This window comes from Alligator mississippiensis, chromosome 3 (assembly GCF_030867095.1).
Source record: "Alligator mississippiensis isolate rAllMis1 chromosome 3, rAllMis1, whole genome shotgun sequence".
In the NCBI taxonomy this organism is placed as follows: domain Eukaryota; kingdom Metazoa; phylum Chordata; order Crocodylia; family Alligatoridae; genus Alligator; species Alligator mississippiensis.
The window spans coordinates 22,276,413-22,295,638 of NC_081826.1; the positions used below are offsets into that span (position 1 = coordinate 22,276,413).

The 19,226-nt window shown below is 45.8% G+C and overlaps 1 protein-coding gene across 1 annotated transcript in view; it reads left to right on the top strand.

The window, feature by feature from the left end:
- The first annotated feature begins 3,029 nt into the window (after window positions 1-3,029).
- SNTB1 (syntrophin beta 1) overlaps window positions 3,030-19,226 on the top strand; it is a 185,510-nt gene continuing 169,313 nt past the window's right edge. Inside the window, exon 1 of the mRNA XM_014603855.3 lies at window positions 3,030-3,636. Within this exon, the coding sequence (XP_014459341.3) occupies window positions 3,111-3,636 (526 nt within the window). The 5' untranslated portion in view covers window positions 3,030-3,110. The remainder of the gene's footprint in view (window positions 3,637-19,226) is intronic.

A 19,226-nucleotide genomic window follows, 5' to 3' on the forward strand; every position in this document is an offset into this window, starting at 1 on the left:
GATAGATAGCAAACAAAACACATATAGTCCCTTTGGTTGGGGAGGGGGGACTGGCTTTGACCATTTTTAGACTGGCTTTGACTGGGTTTAGACTGGCTTTGACCATTTTTAAACTAGTCTGTGCGTGCTGAACTTCTGTTCTGTTATGGGCATAAACTGGTTTTACGTGCCAAACTTCTGTTCTGTTACAGGTATAGACCAGTTTTCAATCACTTATACCAGTAAAAGTGTAATGTCTGTACCTGGCCTTAGAAGAAAGGCATTAGAAAAGGACAAATACTATTCACCTTTCCCAACCAAGGTAACCTAGATTTTCCAAACTGTTTATTGATGTTACAGCCCCTTTTGTCCATTACATGCATAATCAAAAGAGACAGATCCTGAATCATTACACTACTGTAAAACCAACACTGGGTAAGAGGTCTAACCAAGTGATGGTTCATGAACTGGTTATTTTTATAACCAGTCCTTAATACATCTTAATTACTGATGTGGTAATGGCTGAAAATAATCACCATAGTTCTTTCTTTGGCCTGAGCATAATGACCAAGTGGCCTCAGCTCACTGCTTGGTGACCCAATATATTCCATGCTGTTAGCTCTCTTAATTTTTGGAGCTTTTCTGCTCATATTTCTGAGACTGCCTGAGAATCTTGTTGGTCACTAATAATTATTCTTTTAGCCCTCAGAATTTTAAAGTAAACTTGTAAATGTAATACAAGAGCCAAAAGGCAAACAAAAGAAACTGAACTGTGCTTATTCCCTAAAATAAATAATTGTCTATCTGGACACTGAAACAACTTGGAACTTTCTCTTTAGTTTTTACTGTACATGAAATCTCCTTCTTCATTTGTATAATTATACTTATTTAAATCTACTTCTTTCAAAAGTCATTTCTATTTGTTGACCAACTGCCTCTATGCAGTTAGTCTGTGAAACAGGCTCATACAGTGTTGAGAAAAAATGTGTATTTCAGCTATACCTTCACCACCCACCAGGGAAGTTAAGCCACCCACATCCCTTCCATTTATTTGTTTCACCCACCGTTGATAAGTGAGATTACAAGCTCTTTGGAGCTAAGGCTGTCCCATATAATACATGCAGCAGTCAGCACAATGGATTCCAGAACGTGGCTGAACCACTAGGTACTACTGTAATACAAATAAGTAATAACAGGATGTTATATGTTCGTTGCTACCCTGGTTAACAATTTAAGATACTTATTGAATTCTCAACCATTTCTGGATTTTTTTTTCCTTCTGCCTGGCCAGGAAGTTGCACAGCCTTCTCAGATATTGAATTCACTATTGCAATTAATGCTTTTGTTATCTCCTGATTTAATTACTGCAATGCTGTCTACACAAGCCTACATCTCAAGACCACCCAGAAAGCAAAGCAGAGCACAGATGTCCAATTGCTTAATAATACTCCACACCTATGCATGACAATCTGCTCTGGGTTTCATATAGATTCAAGGTGCATTTGAAGATGTTGTTTTTATTTATTTTATTACCACGGTCTTTAGGAGTACTAGCCACGTACCAGAATCCCATGTTGTTAGACAACATACAAATACAGAATTTGTTCAGGAGAGTTCATCATGTAAACCAACTGTAACACAAGAGATCACATATAACAGGTGAGCACATGTAAAGGATGAGTATTGATCAGCACGCTAGGCAATATAGTACATCACCAGCTTGCCTGTTTGAGTTTTCTGTAGGCATCGCAGCAAAGGAGAGTCGCAAGAAGAATCTGAAGGGGGGTGGTAATGAGGTGGCTTTGTGGATACTTACCACATGAGAAGCACTTGGATGAAGCATAAAGATGTTTGTTGAAAAATCCAGCAAGTAGGCAATGGAGGGTGACATTATAAAGCACTTAACAACTTAGGTCATGCGTGATCCACGGGTTGTTTCTTTCTCCCAGTGAAGCTGCTTCAATTGAGATTCAGCTAAAGGAGCCAGCAGTTCTCTGGTTCATCATACCAGGTGGGATAGTGGGTATTTTCAGTGAAGGAATTAACCCTGTTTTGCTTTCTGGTAAGAGCCTGACTTTAACAATCTTCTATTCTCTAAGTTCGTCTTTTCTCTGTTTTTTTTTCCGATGGTTTGTACCAGGATGACAGACATTGTGATTCTTGCTCGGGTCTTGCAAGCAGCTGTGCACAGAGCTGCCCATGCTGGGAGCACAGCTGTGTGCACATGGAGCAGCTTGTGGGATCACGCTTTGGTGGGGGGCGTTGAACCGGATTTGTTTTGGCTGTTTTTCCTAGCAGGTTGTATCACAGTAATATCCCCAGCAAATTTCCCCAGGAGAAAATGTGTGAGAGCGTGTACGTCTGTGTGTATGTGTGCGTGTTTTAAACTCAGTCACTCTGTCCCAGAAAGACAGCATCCCAGTCGCTGTAACTGCTTTCAACTTCACTCTTCCAAATAGCACCGTAATGACGGGTGGATCCAGGATTTTGAGAAAAAGGGTGCAGATGGTGTCGTACACGTTTCTCCAGTGAAAAAGAAATGAGAAGCTTCACTAATCAGCTAGGGGCCTGGAGCTATAGTTACTCAATTTAAAATGGAAGGAAAAAAAACCCAAACACTTTATTGGAGTGCCCATGAAAACTTGCGATGTCCTCTATTACCTAGAAGTCCCAACTCGACCAAGAATCACCCCAAGACACCGTGTCATTAGTCCTGTCGTCATAAAACCAAGCCTCCCCTTCTGGCCCCGGTGCCGGCGACCCGCGCGGCCCCTCACAGCGCGGACGGCCGCGTCCCCCGGAGCTGCCCCGCGCCGCAGCGCCTCTTTCTAGCTGCCGTTCACACCGGGTCGCGAGTCGCTCCGGCGAGGGCGCCCTTCCCACCTGTGGGACCGGGCCGAGGACGAGGAGCCCTGCCACCCTGTTTGCAACTTCGGCACCGGAGCCCCTGGGGGGAGGGCGGGAAGAGGAGGAGGAGGAGGGGCCGCCGCGCCCCGCCCCGCCCCGCCCCGTCCGCGGAGCGAAGTCCCGCGCTGCGCCGCGCCGCGCCGTGCAGTGCCGAGCCGCGCCGCGCCGAGCCGTGCCGGGTGCCGGTGTGTGCAATCACATGGTATTTTAAGAATGCTCCAAAGATGGCGGTAGCGGCGGGCGCGGGCGCGGGCGCGGGCGCGGGCGGCGGCCGGGCGCAGCGCAGCGGCTGGCTGGAAGTTTTGGTGCGGGAGCGCTGGCACCGGGTGCTGGTGCACCTGGGCGAGGATGCGCTGGTGCTCAGCTGCGACGAGCGCCCCGACGGCGCGGCCCACAACGGCCTGGGCGGCAACGGGGCGTCCCCGGGCGGCAGCCCCACGGCGGCGGGGGTGCGCACCGCCTTCACCGACCCGCCCGAGCAGGTGCCCGAGAGCCTGTCCAACCAGAAGCGGCGGGTGAAGGTGCTGAAGCAGGAGCTGGGCGGGCTGGGCATCAGCATCAAGGGCGGCAAGGAGAACAAGATGCCCATCCTCATCAGCAAGATCTTCAAGGGGCTGGCGGCCGACCAGACCCAGGCGCTGTACGTGGGCGATGCCATCCTGGCTGTCAATGGCACGGACCTGCGGGACGCCACGCACGACGAGGCGGTGCAGGCGCTCAAGCGGGCGGGCAAGGAGGTGCTGCTGGAAGGTAAAGGGTTAATGCGCCGAGGAGGGTTCCCCCCCACCCCCCCCAGCCCTGGTGCACGTGTGTTGGGTTAAGTGGAGTGACTCCGGTTTGGGGCTGGCTGGTCCCTGCTGGAAGGTAAAGGGTTAATGTGCTTGGGGGTCCCCCCCTAGCCCCAGGATGCATGAGTGCTGTGTGCGGCACGGAAGGGCTTAAATGGAGTGACTCCGGTTTGAGGCTGGCTGGTCTCTGCTGCCTGTGCCCTGGAGGTGCCAGGGGCAAGTGGGGTGGGGGCTGAGGGTCTCTGAGCTCTGCCCCCTCGGCCAGGGCCGGACGCAGGCACCCGCTCGGGGTCTGGACAGAAAGGGGGCCTGAAAATGGTATTTTTTAATTATGATTATCATTCTCTCTGGCAAAGGGGGGCAATACTAAAAGTTCGTCCGGGGCCACCAGAAGTGTAGGTGCCACCCCAGCCCGCTGAGCCTTGTGCCATGTCTCTGCAGTGACCCACGTGTGGATTGAAAGCGGCACCAGCGCCTTTTCATCCAGGCAAGCGCTAGGTTTGACTGGGCAGGGAGGAGTTAACAGCACCTGGGATCTCGGAGGCTGACAGCCCGGCCACTTTCACTCAGCCAGGAGAGAGAAACGAGCAGATCAGGTCGTGCAGGGCTGTGCCAACCCGCCTGGCCTGGAACGACTGAAATGTGCCCCCCACGCGCACAATGCCCCAGTTTATGCAAAGGGAGAGAATAAACTTGAGGGGACCTGGCCAGGGTCTCCCTGAAACATTCATTTCAAAACACGCAAAGCAGAGACTTTCCTTTCCCAAGCGCGAGACAGCCTTTTAGAAACCGCCCTCGAGACGGAGTCCAACATGCACAGTGCTCTAAAGCTTTGGCACACACCTCCGAGGACACCCAGCTGAAAGCAAGCGCTCCAAGGGTACGAAACAGGGGACAATGAGCTCAGGATCAGAAACAAAAATCTTCAGGCTTAGAAAAAGAAGAGTTTAACCCCCCCCCCCCCTTTTTGCTGGAGGGTTAATGTATTTACTAGATTTGAGAGAAGGAACAGCTGAAAAGAAGGGGAAAAAAACTCGGTGTACATTAGAGAGAAAATGCCCTTGGTGCCCATGTTTGATTAAAGTACCTGCTTGTTTGCACGTAAGTTCATTTATCGAAGGGTCATTGGCATTTGTGGAGCGGTGTGACACGCCTGCTTCTGGATTTTTTTTTTCTTTATCTCCTGTTTTGCTTTGAAATAGATTTGCTCAGTCATTTTTCAAGTGGTCCTTCTGATATTTCTAAACCACAGCAGCTTCTGATGTGCCGCTTTTGAATTACTAAGGAACTTTGGGACCCTCTTGCGGAGCCATGGGGAATTGGACCGCAGCCTCAGGGGTGCATTTGAGGTCGCATGCAAATTACTGAATGTGGGGTATGAAAAGGAAATGCCGTAAAAGCTTCTCTGGGGAGTTGGGGAGGAAAAGTAAACTCTAGCGGGGTCTTTGGCAGTAAAAAATGAGCAACCCATTGATCTGCTCTGCATCTTCTGCAGTGGAAAGTAACTGTACATCCTGTGGATCAGGAGGAATTAGCCAGCACTAAGTCCAGAGGATCTAACCGTCCCCTTCATCTAGCTTCACAGCTTATGAAGGCATCTTCTGTGTCAGAGAGGGAGAGAAAAAGGGAGAGGCTGCTGTGGCCAAATTGTGTCATTGGTTACACCCATGAAGCCCAGGGGCTCTGTGGGTACTAATATGGACAGCATTTGACCTTTGGTGTTGTCTAATGATTGACATAAGCAAACACTACTACTTTCTTAGGCATTTTTCTTCTGTGTAACACACGAGAAGCTAGTCTAGACATGCTGCAGCTGTGCAGCACTTGTAAAAGAGTCAGTTTTGTTCCTTGTGGGAGCAAAGATCAGGCCGTTTGACCATGGACTCTGTCTGCTGCTGTCCCCTCTGCCCCCGCTTCTCTTAAAGTGATTGCAGCTGCTGCCTTATGTTCTTTGATCCAGTGAAATGAATGCTGGTGTCTTTTGGCTCTTACTTCTGTGCCAGGATAGCAGTACGGGTTCATGTGCAAAGGCATATTTGAATAGTCAACCCTATGGATATTTAACATACTACTATGCACAGCTCTGTCACTGAAAGGCTTGCCTTGGACCAGAGTGTACTTGCGTCTGTGGCAGGAACTGAAATAAGAATTGCCCACAGTGTCCCCTTAGGACACGCTGTTCACTTCAGTAAGGAAGCTTGCTCTATGAATGGCTTGTGTAAGCAGTGTAAAATAACTTAGTGAGATCCAGTTTCCCACTTTGAAGCTCCTTCTTCAGCAAGGCAGCTTCAAGCAGGCTGTTTCTGACCTGAAGAAAGGCAGAATAAACGTTTTTCTCTTGTTTTGAAAGGAGAACAAGTGTGTTTTGCATCAGATCTGACTGAGCTGTTCCTGCTTCTGTCCCTGTCAATGGGAGTTTTGCAGTTGCCTGCAGCAGGAATGGGATTGTGCCCTGGATGGGTTACTTGCAGTTCCATAAAGCTTCCTAGCGAGTGATGTATTAAAAGCATCAAGCTGTATAGGAAGAGAAGCTGCTACGACATGCTAGAGTCAGTCCTCTGGAAATTCTCCCCAATTAAAAGCAACTGGTGGGGCTGAACAACCTTGCCAGCCAAGGATGGCAACGCATTTCTTGTATTGTTTTTTGTTACGCTTACCTTGTTGGTGCTTCCTTCTTGTTGGGCCCCAAACCAGTAATGATGAGTTCAACAACAATGCAGTTTTAAGGGCCCGATCTCCAAAGGCTCCAAGCACCCTCAAATCTTGCCGGGGAGACTTAAGAGCACTTTACAAATCCTATGAAATGCTTGGTTTTGCTTTCGTCTTGCATGATGACCTCTGACAAACACTGCAAAAGTGATCAACCAGGTAAATAATACATTCACAAAGTTTAAGGCCAAATTGTGGCCTGCCCTGCATGTCTGTAAGGGAGGGAGGGAGCAGAAGGTCCCCCCTCATTTTCCTGTGTTCATCTTCTGCATAATATATTGTGTTGTAGTGTAAAAAGAAGAGCTGAGTCTTCTAGCATGCTGCTCCCTCTGCCGAAGGGGTGGACACAGGGAACTTGTAACCCAACCCTTCTAAAGTGAAAGGGAAGCAAGAACAACTTGGAATGTAAATGTATGCAAAAATAAATGGTTCGGGCAACCCACTGGAGACGCGGTGGGTTGTGTCCTCCTTCCAGGCCCTTGAAGATGTGATCTTTTCCCTTAATTTAGAATCTGCCTGTTTAGTTCCGTAGTTTTAGTTCTGAAGGTCCTGGGTCTGTCTCACCCTTTGTGCTGGTCCATGTGCCGGTTGTCACATTAGTACAATGGAGGGTAATTGAGAAAGGAGAGGAGGCTGTTTAAAGAAGACTGAACAAAGAGAGGGAGAGCTGTGATTACAGCTGCTGTGGGAAGGGGAGAAAGCTCTTTTGAGAGTGGGGAGGGGGGGGGGTCACATTTCCTTCTGCACCTCTTGACTTCAATTCCTGCTTAGTCTGAGAACATGGGTTGTGAATTGGGGTGGAGAAGAAATCCGGGGAAGTACCAAGCACTTTGGCGATTCTGGTTAAATGCAGCTCTCGGTGTTGCTGCAAATGCATCTGAAATTAAGAATCAGTTTTAGTTTACAGCATGTTTATAGATCTATATTCAAGAAGTTTAGGGCTGAAAGGGACCTTGTGAGATCATCGGATCCATCCCCCCTACTCTAGGCAGGAAGGACAACTGGGGTCAAATAACCCCAGTAAGGTGTGTGTCCAGTCTCCTTTTGAAGATCTCCAGGGAAGGTGCCTGTACCACCCCTGCTGGGAGTCTAATATTTATTTTTCTTACATTTCTCTTCAAGTAGGCACTACAGAAAGCCTAGAGACATCTATTCTTGTGCAATGCCAGGCACTTATATTTAAGTAGGAAAGGGTGTGGGGCTTGGGGTTTAAGTCACAAAAGTATGAAAATGTATACAAGACTGACAGTTGTATCTTGGCACTTTCTGTATGTTAGAATTGGCCAAAGAGATTGTGTTTTACAGGTTACCTCTGTATATTCCTGCAATAAAATTAAAAACTGAAAGAAAGTCTGTGTTGTCAAGACAGGATTTTCTTTGGCTCAATCTATTTGGACTAAGGCGGGGGTTGTCAACCCAGGTACGTGTACTCATGGAGGTACTTAGACCAGTCCTAGGGGGTACCCGTGGGCAGGCATGAAGGCAGGGATGGAGCACCACTGCCTCCCAGGAGCAGGGCTGGGGTGGAGCGAGGGTAGCCATGCCCCTCTGCAGAGCGAGGAAGCTCTCACGCGGCAGCCGCCACTGCCACACAGCAACCAAGTGAGCTTCCTCACCCCACAGAGGGGTACCACTGCCCTCATCCAGCCCAGTGAGCTTCCCTGCCCTGCCCCGCCCCTGGTCCTAGGAGGCAGTGGCACTCTGTCCTTGCACGCCATCTTGCTCCACGTCCAGCTGCGTGCCACATCCCCCCTTCCCGCTTGGTATTTGGCTGCCAGGGGTACTTAAACTAAAAAAAGGTTGAAAACCCCTGGACTAAGGTAAAAAGGAAATTTTATATGTATTTGTCAAATGAGACAGGATACACCTGAACTGCATTACCTTCTAACTTGCCAATATACTTCAGAACTTCTCTAGTCATGATGGCCATAAAGAAACTATTAGACAGATGGGATCTTCATGGGAGTCGTCTTTATGGAGAAGTAAATTGTTTTTGACTCCCTATTAAACTAATACAGTAGTTGGGTAGGAGCAATCTTCTACTCTTTGGGTTCATCTACATGTGCAATTAGCATGTAGCAATAAACTATGGTGCAGTTTGCACTGGAGTTTATTGCTCCCGGGTGCAGTATTTACACATGCGTCTGGGGAAGCAGCACATTGAGCAGGGGCAGAGCAGCCCTTGCCTGCACCTGCTCCAGGCTCTCAGGGGACCTTGGGGGTCAGCCTGCCAGATTGGAGCTGTTCCACCCCAGCTCAACATGCTGTGGAGAGGCTGGCTGGGCCACAAAGGGCTAGCCAGCAGGCACCCCCTGCACTGTAGCACCCTTGTGCCCCAGCCAGCCCTGGTCAACATCTACACACGCATTTTGGTGCATTATATAATTCCACTGTAGGAAATTCTTGTCCCAGACCAGGAGTGGGCAAAATACAGCCTACGGGCCGAGTCCAGCCCACGGAGGGACTTTGTACAGCCTGCAGTAGGTCCCTTGGTCATGCCTGACCCAGGCACTGTGTGGCCTGTGGTGCATCCTGCTGCCCTCTGGGCACTCTATGGGGTTGAGGAGGCTTTGAAGCTGAACTGCCTTTCTAGGCAGTCCAGGTGGTAGTGGCTCTTTTCAGCTGCCACTGGCCCCAGCCTCATAGTACAGGTGGGGAGCTGTGCACACAGCCCTGACCCTGGCCCACCCTGTGCCAGCTTCAGACTTGGCCTAGCAGAGTGGGACATCCAGAACCTGCACACACAACCCTGATCCTAGTCCACGATGCGCCTGCTCCAGATGCGCCCATCTCTGCTGAGCAGTGGCAGCAGCCGGGCAGAAGCTGCTGCTCGGCACAGGGGAAAAGCAATCCCTCCCCTTCACTATTGTCCTGCTGCCACCAAGACCCTGTGCCCTGCAGATCCTCTGCACTGCCATCACTGCCCCGCTGGGCAGCCTGGAGGTTGCGGTGATGGCAGTGGAGATGAGCTGCAGGGCAACCCAGGCATGGGTGACTGCAGCAAGAAGGGCTCAACAGTGGTGATGGGGAGGGCACACTTTTCCCTGCTCCAAGCAGCAGCTTCTGCCCAGCCACTACTGCTGCTTAGTGGGCAATCCAAAGCAGGGGCGAGGTAGGCCTGGGTCAGGGCTGTGTGCGTGGGTTCTGGCTTTGCTGTGGCAAGTCTGGAGCAGGTGTGGGGTGGGCTGGGGCTGTGCACTGGTGGTAGGGGGGAGGGGCTGCAGGGTGCATGGGCTCTGGGCTGCTGGGGGCAGGGGTGACCCAGAACTGCCTATGTGGACCTCAGGCCCAAATAATTGCCTGCCCCTGTCCCAGATAGTTCTGTCCTACAGCAGAGTTACTTAATTTACTGTGCCCTAATACCATTGCAGGTGTAGACAGTGATGCTTTACTGCAGAACTAATTAGTCAACTGTGCAGTAAAGCGCATGTGTAGATGCACCTTTTGAGAGTGTTTCTGCTTTTCCCTAGTGCAAAGTATAGTAGTTTCCCAGTGGCACTTATGCAAAGTATTCCTAGGTGTTGAAAATACTGAAGCCTTAGGCCTTAAAAGTGAAAATTGAAGTAAAATATAGAAAATTTTTGGTGTAATCCTGTTCCCCTTCTTAGCCTTCTTCTGCTGAACTAAAGTAATTCAATCCTTAAAATAACTGCTTTGAGTATGCTGAGCAGTGACACTCAGTCCTGAGTCCTCAAGAACCACATGAGCAGTCAGTGTAAACAGTGTGACAGTATCAAATACCCCTAGCAGCAAATACAGTTCAGTTTAAAGGAAAATAAATAACCTCAGTACAATAATTAAATAACTTAATGTGAATGTCCAAGTAACACTAACATACCATTTTTCAACCACATGTATTGCATTACAAAAACTCATAATACTGTCTTGAATAATATTTTCTGCAAAGAGTCGGTTAGTGAGGTGAAGAACCGCTTGTGTCTCATGAGCCACCATCTGAATACTGCTGAAATACAGCTACAGGCTACCTTTCGACTGTACTGGAAAAACTTTTGTGCTGTCATATTTTCTGCAGTAATGACTTGGCCACAAGCTCTCTTTAGGGCAAAGAAGACAGTACTTGCCAAAGAATTCCCACCTCATACAAGTTTGTAAAAATTTACAGAGGATGCAAAATATGTCCTTGCTTACATACAAATTATAGCCATTTGCTACGGCTAAGACTAAGGCTAGGGTTGAGATTGTGTAGTCACACATATTATAATGCCCGTACATAGTTACTTCTCAGAAATACAACAAACATGCAAATAAAAGAGTGTAAACATTGTTTTTATAGAAGGCAGGATAGGTATACACGTATATTATTTAGTCTGTATATAGAAAGACGGAGAGGGAGAACCCAAATTCACTTCATCAGGTGCTGTGAAAGGATGTGCAGAAAGCAGAGTATAAGGAGGAGAAAGAAGTTAGGATATAAAAGACAAAGGAGGAGGGGGCAGTGCAAGGAGAGTAAAGCAAAGGAGCAGTAAAATATATCTAATTGAATGCATACTTCTGTTATCTAGTAGATGGACCATCCTTAATAGTTTTCTTGTATAGCCTTTAAAGCCTTAATTTGAATATAAAATCACAGTGTGAGGAAGGCAGCTCATCCAAGTTATACCATTTCCAAGGCCTATATGAGAATCTGAGTGGGAACACGAGATGTCTTTCATTGATTAGATCAGATTATGAGCTAATTTAGTCTGCAGACAGCTTGTATCACCTTTCATAGGAATCAGTACACCCTCCTCACAGTAAATCTGGTGCAAGTTGATTTAAAGAAAATATGGGCACTATAAATTAAGGTTTACTGGGACCAACCCATCTAAGTGGAACATGATTTGCCTCAATAATTCTTTTCACTTTATATTTGCTCTTCCTTAAGAATTCAGACCCAGATTTTTGAAGGCACTTAAATGTTTAAATACCTTTAAGACCCTGGGCCTCACTCCCACATTCAAATTGTATGTGCAAGTTAAGAATACCCAAAAAGAAAACAACATCTTTTTTTTTTTTTTTTTTTTTTTAAATGCTGGCAGCAATTCCCTGGTGAAAACCTGAATTGTAAACATGGATTCTTACCTACTTAGTTTGATATACATCTTTAAACATTAGATAATTCCTGTAAAACACATTATATCAAATTAAAAGATTAAGGCTTTTTCTGTGGTAGCATGTCTTATTTTTGGCTTGGATCTCTCAAGAATACATTCTAAGAGTTGAGGAAGATGAATTTCACACCATTAGCAATAGCCTAGCTAGGGTTTATATATATTATTGCCCTCTGATAGATTAAATTAGAACTACTTATTTGTGTGTAATGAGTCCTAGAACAGGCAATGAAGACTTCCATAAAATCATAGAGAAGTAGGGCTGGAAGGGACTCTGGAGGTCATGTAGTCCAGTCCCTTTCTACAGGCTGGATCATCCGTATCCAAACTATCCTATACAATCCTTGTCTAACCCATGAGTAAAACTACACTGTTAACCCTGACATGCAACCACAAAGCATAACACCCTAACTCACCACAGGCAAAACAGGAAGAGAAAGGTGGCCAGTGTCTTGCTGCGGCAAGAATCTTTAAAATATGCCGTGGAGATCCAAGGAAGAAGGCCATCCCCCCACTGTAGAGGAAGGCAAAACCCTGCACAATCTATGCCAAATGTCTCCTTTAGCTCCAGTTGGAAGTAATTGAGCTGGAGTTCTGTTGCAGCAGTCAGAGTAGCTGTGGTTTTCAGCACAGTAACTAATGGTAAATTCATAAATAGCTTTGCTATAGCATAGATATTAAAGGCCATGACTACAGAATTTCACCCATTAGCTTTGCCCTTAAGTCCACTATCCTGTGGCTGAACTAAGACATTTGGTCTTGATTTCAAAGTTCCCAGGTGATGGGAATATACCATATGTGTTTGTAATCTCTTCCAGTGGTCAAATACTCTTAGCAGTTAAAACCTTGCTTCTTATTTCAAGTTTGATATATTTTTTTAATTTCAGCATCTGCTTGTTTAGAACTGTTAAAAGTACTTCAATATAAGGAAAATTGAAACAATTGTTAAGAGAGCAAGACAATAATTGGATGATCAGAATTTAATGGGGGTGAACTTGCATTATAATTTCAAAGGAGAATCTGGAAATGTTCTTCAAGCATGTGAACAAAATAATAACACTGTGTGTGTGTGTGTGTGTGTGTGTGTGTTTATAGATATATCTATATCTATATTTCTACCCTACCTTCTAACAAAATAATAAACGTGGTAGGTGAAATATAGTTGGACACTCAGAAAAGCCTTTGACATCTTTTAGCGAAGGGTGTTGAAGAAAAATAGGAAGTCTGAGCTCTCATTTCTATGCAGGATCCCAGAGCACAGCAATACCATATAGGAAATTCTGATATGAGGAATGTAGCTAGTTGCCCTTGCAGGGAAACTGAACTAGATAGAATGCAGTTAACCAACTTCAGATCAGTTATTATCCAGATTTAACTCTGGCCACAACAGCAAGATTATCCAGCCCACCTACCAAAAGCTGTATTTTATATATACCACCACAAATCCAGTGTGCAAATAGAGCCACCAAAAATGACCAAGCATGGCAGCGTCATACATCCTCTCAAGTGAGTCATGTAAGTGTGTGTGTATTTTATTAGGGAGCTTAGCTGTGAAGTCTCAACTGGTGCTTCAGATTTGCTTGCAAGTAGATTTAAAATTGCTATACAGTTAAATTATATTATTTTTCATGTTAACTGAAGGGAGAAAAATCTGGATACTTGTCTGGCTAGATAGTTTTACTAACTGCTGTTTAATTTGTTTGTCTAATAGGCCTGGTACTGAAAGGGTTAAGCTTTCACTAATACTGTGCTTAGATAAAGCACTGTATTGTATGTCACGGCTGAAGTAACACATCTGTATTGTAGCACTTGAGTAAAATGTGGTTCTTAATTGTAAGGAAATGAGCTAGAACAGTAGATGGGGAGAAACTGATTAGAAATGATTAACGTACAGTGCATTCCTATCCAAAATGTTTGCTGAACTATTGGATGTTGCCGTTATTGGCAAAACTAGTAAAGGGCTTTAAATAAGTTTATTTCCTCAAGGTTTAGGGACACTTAATATATTTGTTAAACTCACTAATCAGCATCATTTCAGTTAATGTCAGAATCTGCTTCCACAAATAATTACCTTAGTTCATGTGAGTTCTCTTCAATTTAATGGTACCACTAATTATTAGTAAATGCTCATTGTATGACCATCTGGAGAGCAATGTCTAGCCCCCTATTATTAGAACGTCTTAAAATAGAAAATCAAATGTTTGGACACCAAAATAAAGAAAAGAATGAAAGGAAACATCAGAGTCCCAGTTCTCGAGTGGTGGAGACGGTTAGCACTGTACTGTATTCAGTAGTCTTGTCTACTTACAGCAACAGAGGATTTGACCTCATGGTCTGTAGGTTTTAAGACTCATAAGGCTGATATTTGTCAAAGTTATGTTTCCTTTAAGACCAATGTAGCTACTCAGTTCTTCCATGTTGCAAGTACATTTAGTGGTCAAAACGTGTTTCCCTGTTTTAATTTCAGTGGTGAAATATCTTTAGTGCATCTGTGGGGTTCTTGTCCCGGAGAGATCACACAAGGAAGACCAGGGGAACTACCTTTATTAACAACAACTTCCTAATACTATATGGGTAAAGCAGACAGCAGACAGCAACACAAGACACTGTAATGTAATTTGGGCATCACTCTGCTGACAGAGAACGGAACATACGTGTACACTCAATACACGACAGTATGTGAGAAATATTTATAAGTTTTGTGGAACTGCCTTTAACACTAGCTATTTCTGTAGCAGAAATCATAAAAAGGGTGGTGGGGGAGGTTGGTAATACTTTCTGTATCTTACTCTAAATTTAATTTGAAAGTAAGTTTCTAAGTTAGAAGATATGCAGATTGGTTGTGACAAAGCAGCTTTATCTTCATTAATACTTTATCTGTGTGCTGCCATTGGGTCTAATTCTGTAAAGTGCTGATCACCTCCCACTGAAGTGGAGAGGTTAGATTTGACTGTGGTACTGTCTTTTCATTTGAGTAATAGAGAAGTGAACCTGACTCTAGGTATTCAGGGGGGACCTAGTGTTAACCAAACTAATATTCTGCCTCTTTTTTTCCTCCTCTAGTAGCTAGATTACTAGCAGTTTGAGGATGCTCTGGTCTCTCAGCTGATAGTACTGTTTTTTAGCTCAAACAATGAAGGCTCATGTTTTAGGTCCAGTGATCTGGGGTTTAGTTTCTGCACAACTGCCCTAGTTGGGGTGAGGATACAGTAGCACATTGCAGATTGGGGCCGAAGGTCAGTTTTTGTTCATTGAATCAATACCGTGTGTCCAGTTGGCTTCATGAGGACTAGGATTGAGCCTTCAAAGGAATAAACAAGAAGCTAATGGGAAGTGCTGTTGCAGAACCTCAAAAGTCAGACCGGATTTCTTATGATGGGCCCAAATCCCTTTTACCTAACGCATGCAAAGTTCCTGTGGACTGGAAACTGCCGGGGGAATTTAACATCTGGACTTGAGTATGCTTTTTGCATTCATAAAGCTTTTGGCTTTCCCTCAAACTCTACTATTGCTTGAGCTCATTGTGTATTATTTCCTGAATGCCCCAACTGTTCGGCGGGAGGGTAAAGGTTTAGTACAGAAATATATATTTTTTAAATTACTGTTGCTTTGCAAAGAACAGTTTATCCTCTGTAAATGTCTTCTGCTCTTACCTCATTCATACTAGCTAGTGCATGTAATGGCTGGTATGTGATCTCCTTTGGTGATGCATAGTGGGGTGCCTCCAGAGAATGAGGAAGAGCTGTACTCATCCCTGGAATAATTTTCTCTCACCCCCCTACATACACACATACACATGTGCAGCAAGTTAATACACTTCTCGCTGTGGTCAATTGTCTAACCAGCAGAGGCTGCTTATTTGGGTTCGTGTAAAACTTCATCACTCCATTGAATGCCACGTAGTGACCTCAGCTTCCATGAGCTGGGGCCATCTCTGGCCCTTTGTGTGCTGACACAGTGCCCATATGATGCATTTTAACTGGTTGCTGTCTCTGCTAACTGGGTTGAATTGTGGGCTGTGCTGGCCCTTGTTGTCCTCCCGCAGCAGCAGAGGAGTAATTGCTTCACACTGCCAACTGGGGGCCTCTTCCAGGGTCTAACTCGGCAGCATCCAGCTGACCTACGTTCTCTGAAAATAAATACTGGGGGGGGGGGACAACGTGTTTATATGAACAGAAAGGTCATTGACTGAAAGCCGGAATATACTGGATGATAACTGCTCCCAGCGAAGGGCCCCACATGAAAGCCCTGCCATTAGTCTGAACTCAATCTGTGTTTAAGCAGGAAGGTCTGGATATATGCCCAAATAAATGGCCTGACAGAATGTTAACACAGCTCTAATTCTTTAAATGGCTAAAGAAGTCACGAGACTGTTGCTGGGAAGGAGAGATGAGCAATATTAAAATTTGCCCACAAACCTTCTGCTGGTGCTGCAGATGCACCGCTAATCCATTTGCTGCCTCTGTTGCTTTGGGAGATGCCGTTTGCTCTTGTATCCTCAGCAGCTGTTACTGCTATGCAATCCCTGGCTGATTCAGGGTCACTTATAGACTGATAAATACCTAGAACACTCTTTTCTAGCCAAGAGGAGGAAATCCAGGTTCCTGCATTAGAAACAAGAGGGAAAGTATAGAAGATCACTATGGGTATGTGAAGCAGTCCCAGTTCGATTCTGATTTGGATTGGGCCTGAATCGGGGACAGTGATTCAATTCATTGATTCGGATCACCTCCCCTGATTCGATTCGACCAAACCTGAATCTGAAGATTCAATGCTAATTCGGAGAATCAGTGGTTCGGACATAGGTGCAGCTTTAAATGTTTTTTCTACATACCTCAAGGTAACCAGCACAGCTCGTGATCACTGCGATGCTGGGACAGATGGAGCGTCCCACAGGAGTGTGCGTGGGGGGGCCCTCCATGTGCTTGGTGGTGAACCCAGAAGTGGACTGGAAGTACTTCCGGTCCACTTCCAGGTATTATGGGGAGCATGCTGGGGGGCCTCCCTGTGCCTCCCCGGCTCGGCGATTGGACTCAGGGGGGCCCTGGGTGTCCCCCCAGACCCAGGAGGCACCAGTCGCTGAGCTGGGAAGGTGCAGAGGGCAGCCCTCAGCACACAGCCCAGCAGACCCAGAAGTGGACTGGAAGTGCATCTGGTCCGCTTCCAGGTCTGCTGCCGAGCACGCTGGGGACCCCCCTGTGCTCCTGTGGGGCGTTCCATGTGCCCCAGCATCTCAGCATTCATGAGCTGCCTGGTACCTTGAGGTACGCAGAAAAAACATTTAAAGCTGTGTCTATGTCCAAATCGCCAAATCTTTCTGAATCTCTCTGAATTGATTTGGAGGGTTCTGATTTGATTTGGAGAGATTAAAGGGTCCTCTGATTTGATTCGGATTTGGAGATTCGGCCACTGAATCGGGCCGAATCTTCGCTGAATCAAATTGGGAACTGAAGCTTTGCACAGCCCTAAAGGTCACCAGGAACTTCTGTCTTCCACGTGACTGCGAAGCGCTGGAGAGGTGGCCAGCCAAAGAGGCACAGGGATAGAGCAAGATCCTAGTTAAATAAAATTGGCAAGCAAAGGCAACTATTTTTTTTAAAAAGGGTGAGGAGAGGCTAATAATACATTGATTGAATAACTGTCTGGATAAATATACTGTACCCATGTGATTTATGAGGGCAGGTTATAAAGGAAACAGCTGAGTGACAGATTAGTAGAGTTTCTACTTAACGCATTCAAATCAACCCTCATAGTCTCCATTAAGGGAAGCTATAAATCCAGGTACTACAATGATAATTCTCAACTGCAAAATAGTCCCAACCGTACAGCATTATTTTCACCATTGTGTTACTCTGATTTTAAAAGGGTTTGGAATGGACAAACACAATTCATCTACATCGACTTGATAAAATAAATGCTAGGTTTGAACCCATATCATTTTCATCCAACCCAAGTAAATCAAACATCTGCTGAGATTTGTCAGTGTGAGAATCATGGGATTGGGCTCATTGCAGATTCATTTGTCCCATGTATATACAGTAAATGGAGCTCTTCAGATGGGGGTGTTTTTATGGTTTTGTCTGGTTTTAAATACTATGAAGCTTCATATAATTCTGTGCAGACCGTGTTACTCCACCCAAAGGGCTTTGTAGAAAACCCGTATTTTCCTTTTCTTTTTCAGCTTTTTGACTGGAAGAATGCTAAACAGTCCGTCTATAATTTTTCTTTCCATTTTGATTTAAAATAACAGCTTAGGCTTAAAGAGACATTTCAAAATGAAATCAATCTGAAATTAAATTTTTCACTTTGAAATTTTCTGATTGAACAATGAAAAATTGTAAAAATTGACCTCTCTTTCCACCCAAAGAAATGAACAGAAAACTGTTTAAACTGGACTTTTCAGTCCACTAACATTGATGAAAAATATTGAGCAGCTCTGTAGTCATTCTGAATGAAATACCTTATCTTTTTCTTTTGTCACAAATATGTGTTTTGTTATGCATGCAACTGTATTTTTTTGTTTTAACATCTGCCAAACATTTTGCATGTTATCTTAACTATTTTCTCTTTTGCTCCTTATTGCATATAAATATACATGTTAAGTGGTGTGATTCAGGGTTGAGATAAGAGCTGTCCAGCGAGGCAGCGGTGGCAGTGCAGAGGAGCTGCAGGCCACCCAAGCACTGGCTCTGGGTGGCTAGAGCAAGAAGGGCACGGTAGCGGTGAAGGGAAGGGACCGCTTTTCCCCTGTGTTGAGCAGCTGCTGTTGCTGCTGCTCAGCATGGATGGGCGAGTCTGGAGCACGTGGGGTGGGCCAGGGCTGGGGCTGTGCACGTGGGTTCTGGTTGGTTCAGAGCTGGTCTGCTCCACCGGGCTGAATCTGGAGTGGACATGGGGTAGGTTGTGGTCAGGACTGTGCGTGTGGGTCCCCACCAGTACCATGGGGCTGCGGCCAGCGGCTGCAGCAGCCGGAAAGAGCTGCTGCCTAGAAGGACAGTCCAGCTGTGGAGCTGCTTCAGCCCCACTGCATGCTCAGCAGGCCTGGTGGGACCCATCGCAGGCTGGACCATGTCCCTCCACAGGCCATATCTGGCCCACGGACCATATTTTGCCCACCACTGCTTTTAGACCTTGGACGCTGCCATCTACATTTGAAACTAACAGAAGGCTGATCGATTGCTTGACCGGCAATACCATTTATTGGGTTTGGGATCTTCATGGAACTCTAGATCTTTTCCAACCTTTTCCAGGCCAAGGCACACTTAGATTAATAAACATTTTCTGCAGCATACCTGTTAAGGCATTCCCCATCCCCATACCTACAAGCTCATTGTAGCTCATTGCTGCGGCAAAATTCCACAGCACAGCTGTTCAGAGGCTCACAAACTGCGCATCCCCCACACCCAACGCATGTGCAGTAGATGAATTTCCTTCTTCTCGGCTGGTTCTCTTGATCCCCTACAGCCAACACGTGTGTGAGTCTTTTGTGACTATCACATCAAAGAGGCTTATTCATCAGTACTAGGCGGCTGAAGAACTTTCTTTTCATTCTTCCAAAATTCTCATGCTGTGGCACACCAGTTGAAAGGCGCTGTTCTAGATAACTTGGGGGCCCTGCAGTCTAGGGTCTCAGTGTACAGTCCAAATACATACATACATTCTTTAAATATAGGCACCATTAAAGAAAAAAAAGAGAAGTTAAGTTAATCCCCGTTTTAAAACCTATAGTCAT